The sequence below is a fragment of the Cebus imitator genome, unplaced genomic scaffold (genome assembly GCF_001604975.1).
Source record: "Cebus imitator isolate Cc_AM_T3 unplaced genomic scaffold, Cebus_imitator-1.0 Scaffold63, whole genome shotgun sequence".
Taxonomy (NCBI): Eukaryota; Metazoa; Chordata; class Mammalia; order Primates; family Cebidae; genus Cebus; species Cebus imitator.
The window spans coordinates 5,287,669-5,298,733 of NW_016107378.1; the positions used below are offsets into that span (position 1 = coordinate 5,287,669).

General features: G+C 44.2%; 1 protein-coding gene across 1 annotated transcript; it reads right to left on the bottom strand.

The window, feature by feature from the left end:
- Nucleotides 1-288: 288 nt before the first annotated feature.
- LOC108305476 (prefoldin subunit 5-like) lies at nt 289-890 on the bottom strand. Its single transcript, XM_037739125.1, has one exon. It carries the CDS (start codon nt 865-867, stop codon nt 403-405), a length of 465 nt encoding a protein of 154 aa, XP_037595053.1. The 5' UTR covers nt 868-890; the 3' UTR covers nt 289-402.
- Between the last annotated feature and the right edge of the window lie 10,175 nt (nt 891-11,065).

Consider the following 11,065-nt stretch of genomic DNA (forward strand, 5'->3'; position numbering starts at 1 on the left):
GGGAAATTAAAATTTCAAATGAAAAAGGAGACATTATGATTGATACTACAGATATACAAAGGAGACTACTGTAAACAATTATACACTAATAAATTAGACAACTGGAAGAAATGGATAAATTCCTAGAAACATATAAACTTCCAAGAATGAATTATGAAGAAATAGAAAGTCTGAATAGATCAATAATGACTAAAGACATTGAATCAGTAATCAAAAAATTTCCAAACAAAAACAAAAAAGTCTAGGACCTGATGGGTTTACTGGTGAATTTCACTAAATATATATACATTTTTTTCTGCTCAGCTGGCACATTTATTGGCATTAAACACAAGACCCTTCCCTTTCCAGCACCAGGAAGCCACGCCCAAAGTGTGTCCCTCTGCCCCATTTCTGCAAAAACTCTCAGGCCTTATCAGTAGCCTGAGCTGCCCCCAGGGCTGTGAGCTGCTGAATCTTCTGGCTCATCATTTCCATGGCAGCCTGTTTCATGGCGTGCTTCTCCTGGAGAGCTGGTTGGAATTTCTCCATCTGCTTGCTTAGAAAATCTATCTTCCTCTTGAAGAAGTCCTTAGCATCCTCGGCTATCTTCTCTACATAGTACCCAGTTCCCACATTGATGAGCACGTGCTCCACATCATGCAGTTTCCCAGGGACATACATAGAACTCGTCAGTGGGACGAGTAATTCTTTCCCCTCGTTGCTCTTGTTCAGCACGTTCAGACAGTCCTTGGCTCCCACATACTTGGTCTCTACCACTTTGAGCTGGGCAATGGATGTGGACAAGAACTCCACTTCCTGGTCCAGCTGGTTTTTGAGCATTTCTAGCTGCGGCAGATTCAGCTCCGCGATGTTAATCGATTGTGCCATGTTGGGAAGGAGGACTACCGAAAGCCACTAAATATTTTTTTTAAGATTTAATGTTACTCCTTCTGAAACTCTTCCAAAATACTGAAGGAGAAAAAACACTTCCAAACTAATTTTGTAAGGCCAGCATACCCTGACACCAAAGCCAAATAAGGTCAAGACAGAAAAATTATAGGCCAACAACCTTAATGAATAGAAAAATCCTCAACAAAATACTAGCAAACAGAATTCAACAACACATGACTTATACACCAAGAGCACAGAATTATATGCCATAATCGAATGAGGTGTATCCCTGGGATGTAAGAACGGTTTAACAAATACAAATCAATAAATGTGATACATCACATTAGCAAAATGAATGGTAAAAATCACATGATCATCTCAATAGATGGCATAAAAAACAACTGACAAAATTTAGCATCCTTTTATGATTAAAAATGCTCAACAAATATATATAGAAGGAATGTACCTCAACATAATAAAGGCCATGTATGACAAGTCCACAAATAACATAGTACTGAATGGTGAAAAGTTAAAAGCTTTTCCTTGAAGATCAGAAACAAGACAAGAATGCCCACTATTAATACCTCTATTTAATATAGTACTGGAAGTTCTATCCAGAACAATTAGGCAATAAAAAGAAATAAAAATCATCCAAATCAGAAAGGAAGAAGGAAAATGTCACTATTTGCAGATGACGACATCTTATATTTTGAAGACAAGGCCTGGCTCTGTCACCCAGGTCAGAGTGCCATGGCACAATCTGCCTCCCAGGCTCAAGCCATCCTCCCACCTCAGCCTCCCAAGTAGCTGAGACAACAGAGGCACATCACCATGCTTGGAACTTTTTTGTATAGACAGGGTTTTGCCATGTTGCACAGGCTGGCCTCAAACTTCTGAGCTCAAGCAATCTGCCAGCCTCAGCTTCCCAAAGTGCTGGGATTACAGATGTGAGCCATCGCACCCAGCCAACAGCATCTTAAATATAGAAGACTCCACCACAAAGCTGTTAGAACTAATAAAATAATTCAGTGAAGTTGCAGGATACAAAATCAGCATACAAAAATCAGTGGACTCCAGGCATGATGTTGTTCACTTGTAGTCCCAGCTACTTGAGAGGCTGAGGCAATGGGATGACTTGAGCCCAGGAGTTTCAGGCCAGCCTGGGCAACACAGCAGGAACCTATCTCTTAAAAAAAATTTTTTAATTAATGGTATTTCTATAACAACAAAATAACTGAAAAATAAGAATACAATCCCATTTACAACAGCATTAAAAAAAAATCAGGAATGAATTTAACCAAGGAAGTGGACAATCCATACACTGAGCACTGTAACACACTGATGAAAGAAATTGAAGAAGACACAAATAAATGGAAAGATATCTCATATTCCTGGATTTGAAGAATTAATATTGTTAAAATATCCATGCTGCCTGTCTTAGTCTGTTTTGTACATGATACCAGAGACTTGGTTATTTATAAAGAAAAGAAATTAATTTCTCACAGCTTTGGAGTCTAGAAAATCCAAGATGAGGGACTGTCATCTTGTGAGGGCCTTCTTTCTGTGTCATCCATGGCATTAAGACCAAAGAGAGGGTGAAAGAGAACAAAAAATGTAGTTCACAGCCTCAAATCCTTTTACAGTAGGTATTAATTCATTCAGGAGGGTGGAGACCTCATGACCTAAATACCTCCCCTTAGGCCCCATTTCCCAAAACTGTCACACTGGGATTAAGTTTCCAACACATGCTTCTGGGGGAACACATTCAAACCATAGCTCTACCCAAATTAAACTACAGATTCAATGCAATTCTTATCAAAATTCCCAATGGCATTTTTTATAGTAATGGATAAAACAATTCTGAAATTCAGAAAAAAACACAATAGATCCTAAACAGACAAAGCAATCTTGAGCAAGAAGAACAAAGCTGGAAGCATCACACTACCTGATTTCAAAATACAGGACAAAGCTATAATAATTAAACAGCCTGATACTGTAGACCAGTGGAGTAGAACAGAGAGCCCCAAAATAGGTCCACACATTTACAGTCAATTGATCTTTGACTGAGGTGCCAAGAACACAAATGGGAGAAGGACAATCTCTTCAATGAATGATTCTGGGAAAATTAGATATCCAAAGGCAGAACAATAAAATTGGATCTTTATCCCACATCATATACAGAAATCAACTCAAGATGGGGTAAAGACTTAAACACAAAACCTGAAACAATAAAACTAGAAGAAAACACAGTGAAAAAGCTTCTTGACATTGATCTAGGCAATGATTTTTTGGATATGGCCTCAAAAGCGCAAATAGATGTGATTTTGCTTATGACAACAAAAGCAAAAATAGATAAATGGAATTACGTCAAACTACAAAGCTTCTGTACAACAAAGGAAACAACCTATGGAATGGGAGTTAAGGGACAATCTATGGGATGGGAGAAAATATTTGCAAACAATACATCTGATAATGGATTAATTTCAAAAATATGGAAGGAACTCAAGCAACTCAACAGCAAGAAAACAGCGAGATTTTTAAAAGGACAAATGACCTAAGTAGACATTTCTCAAAAGAAGACATGCAAGTGGCCAACAGGTATATGAAAAAGTACTCAACATCACTAATGAGGAAAATGTAAATCAAAACCACAGTGAGATCCCCTCACACCTGTTAGAATTTCCATAATCAAAAAGACAAAAGATAACTATTGGCAAGAATGTAGAGAAAAGCGAACCCTTGTACACTGTTGGTGGGAATGTTGGTGCAGCCATTATGGAAAACACTATGGATGTTCCTCAAAATGTTAAAACTAGAACAACCATATGATCTGCCAATCCACTTATGGATAGATATCTGAAGGATGTGAAATCACAAAGAGATTCTGGGATTCACTGCAGCAATATTCACATAGCCAAGATGTGGAACCAACCTAATAGTACATGAATGGATGAATGAATAAAGAAAATTGTGTGTGTGTGTGTGTGTGTGTGTGTGTGTTGCACACATACAATGGGATGCTATCCAGCCTTAGAGTAAAAGAAAATCCAGTCACTTGTGACAACATGGGTGAACCTGGAAGACATAATGCTAAGTGAAATAAGCCAGGCACAGAAAGACAAATACTGCATGATGTCACTTATATGTGGAATCTTAAAAAGCTGAACTCATGGAAGATTAAATAGAATAGTGGTTGTTAGTGCTAGGGCTGGGGGAAATGGTCAAAGGGATCAAAGTTTCAGCTATGTGAATGAATAAACTGTGGAGATCTAAGGTACAGTACGGTGACTATAGTTAAGATCATACTGTATACTTGAAATTTACTAAGAGAGTAGATCTTAAACGTTCCCAACACACACACACACACACACACACACACACCACACACACACAACTATGTAAGGTGATGATCATGTTAATTAGCTTGGTGTTGGTAATTATTTCATAATGTATATGTATTTCAAAAACATCACATTGTACACCACAAGTATATACAATTTTAACTTGCCAAATATACCTCAATAAAGCTGGGAAAATATTTTTAATACATAAATTGTAAATAATAAGACTAAAGAAATATGACTCCAAGCACTTTCCCAGCAGCCTGACTGGTCACTGTTGATGGGCCCCCAACCCACAGCAGAGCTGAACAACACTACAGGGTCCCTCAGAGGCTGCAGCTTTGATGCCTCCAGCCACACCTGAGCATAGGATCTTTGCCAAGGCCTAGAACCTCAGTCCAGCCACTCTAAGTGTGGCCATTTCCTTGGGAGGAACCACCCCCTCTTCCCAGGTACTGTCCTACTACAGTAGGATTATAGAGTTCACACTCTCAGGGACTTTAATTTTCCTCTCATCACCTTCTCTCCCTAAGTTAATCTCCTCCACTCAGAGTCTCTCTCCTTCTCCCTCTCCCTGCCAGGATAATCCAATACAGTCATCCTCAAAGTGTGGTATTGGACCAGCAGCTCCTGCACCACCTGGAAATTTGTTTAAAATGCACCCTTTTGACCCCTCTTAAGACCCACTGAACCAGATACTCTGGGAGTGGAGCTCAGTAATTTGCGTTTTAGCAAACCTTCATAGGGATTCTGATGCATGCTCAAGTTTGAGAACCACTGGTCTAGTAAAATCCTTTCAGTGAAATTATATTTTTAAAACCAAAAGCCAAGAGCGGGGCTTATCCTGAGATAGCTTCAGGTTCTGGTCTCTGCAACACAGCATCTTCCTACCTGGTGAGCAAACAACAAACACCAGAGCCCTAGGCTAGGGAGGGACAAAGAGGACCAACATGTTTGGCAGTGTGGGTTGCACACTGCACAACTCTAGGGGGTGCTACCCACATAAACTATCATGCAAATGACACAGTATGGTGGACAGGTGGGAACATCAAGGAACAAAGGGACAGAAAGAGGGATCTTGTGGTTATTTGAATAAGTGGGCTTTGGGGGATTTGTTCCCCAGTAACTGGCAATTGGGAAGCTGGGAAGAAAAGCAGTGCAAAACCTGAACTCAGCCCCAGGGGGCGCTCTATATGCAGCCAACACGCATCACAGGTCAAACTAAGAATGCGTTGTTCAGGGGGTCTCCATCGCAAATGCCCACAGGAGCCAGGCTGGCATGTAAAAAGACTAGAGAATGTAGCCCTGCAAAGGTGCAAGCACTACCAGCCATTGCCATTGTGGCCACGTGGGATGCTGAGCTCAACCTTGTCAGATCTTCCATTTTAAAAACAAACGAAACCAGAAATCCATGTCTAATCAAATCTCCAGGAATCCCTTTAAATATTTTAAACAGGTTCTGATTCATTTTTACCACTCCATTTCTTCCACCTGTGACAGATTCTTATTTTTAAAAAACACTTTGTAATGTATCCAGAATACATAAATTGCTCTCAAAACCCAATTAAAAACAAAATAAGCAAAAGAGTTGGACTCGACAGCCCATGAATAGATGCTTAATATTCATCAGTAGGAAAATGCAAATTAAAACCATAATAAGTTAATGCTGTGCATTTATTAGGATCGATACTTAAAAAAAAAAAAAAAACTCACAATACCAAGTGCTGGTGAATGAAGATGCTGAGCAACTGGAACTCTCTTGCTTTGCTGGAGGGAATGCAAACTAGTACCACTTCATTGGAAACCGTCTGGCAGTTTCTTATAAAGTTAAACATACTCTTATGTGACCTAGCAATTTCACTCCTAGGGAGTGAAATTTACCCAATTTACCCAAGAGAAATAAAAATGTATGTTCACACAAAAATCTGTCTATGAATGTTTATAATGGCATTATCTGTGAACACCATTCCAAATGTCCCTTTCCCTAGGGAATGGGTAAATTGTGGTGTGTCCATGACAGAATACTAATCATCAAGAAAAAGGAATAAACCAGGAGACATGCAATAAAATTGCCTAATCTCAAATGCATTCTGCTAGGTCAAGGCACTCTGACTTAAAAGGCTCCATAGTGTAGGATTCCATTTCTAGGACATTCTAGAAAAGCCAAAACTACAAGGAAAGAAAACAGATTGGTGGCTAGCAGGGATTGCCCAAAAGGGACAGGGAGGGGGGTACATTTTGGGGAGTGATAGAAATGATCTAATGTATTGATTATGGTGATGATCTGTCAAAATTTATATGACTGTACACCAGAAAGGGAGCATTTCACAGTATGTAAATTATACAAAAAATTATACCTTAAATAAAAAATTGAAAGTAAAATAAAAATCACTCTGTGAGCCAAACAACACAGCACTGCAAGTAGAATCCAGCTGGTGGCCTGGTCGGCACTGGACATCATGAAGGACAAAGGGAAGGACAGGAAGAACCCACTCGTGCCCCCGCCCTCGAGGAGCTGAGCAGCAGAGAGGCAAGAGTTTCAACCGTATTCCTCCAGTCACAGACTTTCTTTCTGTTTTCTTAGGGTCACACATGTCAATTGGGCAAACAGAGACTTCCTCACCTAAAATATTTTGGAAAATAAAAGTGTCCTGGGAACAAAGACGGACTTCAGTCTGAAGACCCCAGTATGAGCCCACCTCTGCCTCTACCCACTGTGTGACCCTGGATGAGCCTTCCTGGGAGCTCACAGGCGAGGGCAGCCCCAGAGCTCTCAGAGACCTCATCTTGAAGGTGGGACAAGAAGAGTTTATGTTTCCTCTGACCTTGCAGACCTGACAGGGAGGCAGCAAACACCCAAAGGGTAATCTCCAGACCCAGGATCTGTAGGGAAACTGAGGGCTGCCCAGTTTGAGGGCAGAGCTGCTGCAGTAAAACCCCTCAGCGATGGCACCTTCACCCCGCTGGGCTCCTGGCCTCCCCGTGCTTAGAATGCTGGAGTTTGTAGCAAGGAATCTCCAGCCTCTTGGTGCCCTTCTTCCTCGGACACTTAGAGCTGGTGGCCGGCAAATGCCTGCTCAGCCCCCATGCCAGAAGACACCCAGGCCCTGCCTCTGAGGCCACCAATCAAGGTGAAAGACAGGAGAGGGCCCTAGCCCCAGGCCTGGAGGATTCAGGCTAGATAAATGCAAAATGTCCAAAGGAAAGAGATTCTCAAAACTTGGACCTCAGTTTCTGCATTTGTGCAATGGGAATAAAGAACGTAAACATTTAATGGCATAGTGGCTCATGCCTGTAATCCCAAGCTAGGAGGCCGAGGAGAGAGGATTGCTTTAGGCCAGGAGGTCGAGGCCAGCCTGGGCAACATAGCGAGACTTCGTCTCTACAAAAAAAATTTTGAATTAGCTGTGCATAGTGGTGTGCACCTGTAATCTCAGCTACTCAGGAGACCAAGGCAGGAGGATCCCTTGAGCCCAGGAGATTGAGGCTGCAAGAAACTATGATAGTGCCTTTGCACTCCAGCCGGGGCAGCAGAGTGAAACCCCACTCTAAAACCAAACAAAGCAAAGTAAAAACATAAACATCACAGTGCTTTTGTGAGGCTGAACTGACTACCCTGTGCTGGGCACCTGGTTGGGGTGCAGAGATGGCAGCTTCCTTGGTGAGTCTCCCCCCACCTTCAAAAGCCATTGTCACTCAGTGACAAGTCATCTGGATCCCTGAGAAGCTGCTTCTCTCCTTAGCAGGTCGGCAGTGCCCAGACCTGGAAGAAAGGCCTTTTCTCCAGCTGTGTCCTCTGAAAGGGAAACTGTGATGACTTGAAGTGAGAATGCGGAGCCAGGCTAGTCCACTGGGAAGACAAAGCACCAAGGATAGGGAGAGAGCCAGGACCCAAGGAGCTGAATGGAGGAGCAGGGAGGAGAACAGAGGTGGCTGTGGGAGCCTTGGAGGCCAAGCCAGGAACACGGAGCCTGGCGAGGCAGAGCGTGCAGGACTCTGGTTGAGGAATCAGCTATAAACAGTGTGTTGGTAGCCCTAGCCCACATTAGGCCTGGCTCCCATGCCAGCCCCTTGCAGGACTATTTAATCTCCATTTCTCAGATACAGAAGCTGAAGCCCCGTGGTTCACACATACCACTAACATGTGGACCTGGGACTCAAACCTGGTTCTCCACAGTCACCCACACTAAGGTCCCATTAACTCATTAAGCCTGCAGACAATGCCCTAGGCCCCTGCTGGACCCCTGCTTCCGGCTCAGCCTTCCCCTACACTCAACACACATGCACTCTCACTCCCCCCCAGCCCTGCGGCGTTAGGCATCTGCTGCCCTTCTGGGATCTGTGACCTCCAGGACAGCGGCAGGCAGGTCTTCAGCCCCAGGGTTCCAGGGCCCCTGAATGCCTTCTGGACTCCCCAGGGTCTGCCCAGGTTGCTTGGGAAACCATTTCAGGTCATTTGAGACGATGAGGAGATTTAGCTCTGTTTTGAGCTAAACAACATGAAGAAACAGACCCCTGTCTGTCAAAGTCCACCCAGCTGCGTTCTGGAGGCCTGGGAGTCGACCGGCGCCTCTCAAGGGGTTTGCTATTCTGTGTGCTTTTTTACTCAACTCCACAAATATTTATCAAGGAAGCTGTTACTACACTGGCACTGGTGTCCTGGGAGGCTGGGGGGATGGGCAGACCACTGCGGGGGGGAAAGGGAATTGGGAGAGGAGCCGGACTTGGTCCCTGTCCCCACGGACTTTGCTTTCGCAAAGCAAAGGTGTTTGACACTCGCTCTATGAACACCCCTCCACAAGGCAGCCACCTGTGCCCCTCATTTCTAAATAGTTCTAAGAATGGAAAGGAAAGACCCAAAATGCTATCAGTCATGTTCTTAAGGGAGAAAGACATTCTGGTCCTTCTTCCTTTTCCAATTTTGTACCCGGAGTCATTACTACTTTTGAAACTGGAGAGTAAAGATCTATCGGCCTATATATTTTTTAAATATGGGGATGATAAAAATTAATCTGTTCATTGTAACTATTTAGACAATAGCCAAGAAATGAATGAAAGTTAAAAAGCACCCATAATCACTGATTGGGCAGGAAATATCTTGTCCTTTTTCTGACCCACAGCCACGTGAGGCTGAAGGAGGCTTTGGGAGCCAGGGTGGCTGGGTTTGGATGTAAACTTCCACCCGCATTGGAGGTACTGGGTCCACCTGCAGGCTCTGACCTGGGCCAGGAGCCTGTGCTCCCTGGAAGCACATTCTGGGGAAGATTGGGAGCGCCCAGCAAGAGAGGAGTTTAGCAAATGCCCATCCTTGCACAATTCAGTGTGCTAGAGGCAGATGCTCCCAGATACTGACCACTGCGAAACAGTTGAAGTCAAATTTGGTGCATCCGTAGGATATTGCCAATTTTTAAAATGGGTTTTAGTCCAAGAAAGGATATTTACAAAGGAAATCGGCAACTATTCATTGTTGCTGGATTTCAGAAAAGAACGGACATTTGAACACCAAAAATAGGAAAAACTGGCTGCAAATAAACAGATTTATGAAAAACTCAGTAAGCAGCTATTGCATGCTGTGGGGAATTCAAGCTCTCAATGAAGGGCTGCACTCTCCTCTCCTTGGGCCTTGGTTTTCTCATTTGTCTAGCATTCTTCTTGCATAAAGATTCTGACTTCCGGCTGGGCACCTGTAATCCCAGCAATTTGGGAGGCTGAGGCAGGAGGATCACTTGAAGTCAGGAGTTCAAGACCAGCCTGACCAACATGGTGAAACCCTGTCTCTACTAAAAATACACATACACACACACACACACAAAATTAGCCAGGCATGGTGGCACACACCTGTAATTCTCAGTTACTCAGGAGGCTGAGGCAGGAGAATCACTTGAACCCTGGAAGCGAAGGTTGCAGTGAACTGAGATCGAGCCCCTGCACTCCAGCCTGGGCCACAGAGGGAGACTCTGTTTCAAAAACAAAACAAAACAAAATACAACCAAAAAAAAGATTCTGACTCCCCCTTTACCCCCACCCCCCCTCCATCATTCCTCATTTTTTTCTCTTGGCTCACTGCAACCTCTGGCTCTGGGGTTCAAGCAATTTTCCTGCCTCAGTTTCCCGAGTATCTGGGACTACAGGCCCATACCACCACACTCAGTTAATTTTTTGTATTTTACTAGAAATGGGGTTTCATCGTGTTGCCCAGGCTGGTCTCCAACTCCTGAGCTCAGGCAATCCTCCCTGCTCAGCCTCCCAAAGTGCTGGGATTACAGGCATGAGCCACTGAGATGGGCTGGTCACCTTCCAACATCCACACCCAGCAGGCTGTTTGAAGTGCCAACACCTAGATAGACAGGCACGTGACAACTTGTGGGAGGTGGCCCGGTGATGAGGCTGAGGGTCATGGGGAGAAGAGACAGAGTCCATGCCACCCAGACAGGGATGTCTAGAAAGGCAGGTGGAAGGGAGACAGGGAGAAGGTGATCCAGGGAAAGGTGCCCCTCGGGGGAGAGGGTCTCCCTGGTGTTCCGGAAAGGGCATGAGATGGTTGAAGGGGCGCTGAGGGCACGGCCAGAGGTGGAAGGATTTCTAGAGGGTCTTTCTGAGCATAAACACTGTATTCTGTCAGTTGGTGGGGTGAGTTCACAGGAGGGAGCCCCAGATGGAGGGATAGAAGAAGGAAGGAGAGCCTTGTAGCCTGGCCTTGTCCCCCTTGGCACCTGCTCCTCCCTGGGGCCCGGTAGGATATGCTCTGAAGGCCCCCAGTAGAGGCCTGTCCTCCCAGGGCTGGGGACTCATTCAGAGCATTTGATAGAGGCCAAGAAGGCTCTGGCACCTGCTGTTTCCCTCTGGGACCCTCC

Bases quoted from the DNA above. Each gene is read 5' to 3' on its own strand.
- LOC108305476 (XM_037739125.1), bottom strand. From the start codon at position 867: ATGGCACAATCGATTAACATCGCGGAGCTGAATCTGCCGCAGCTAGAA.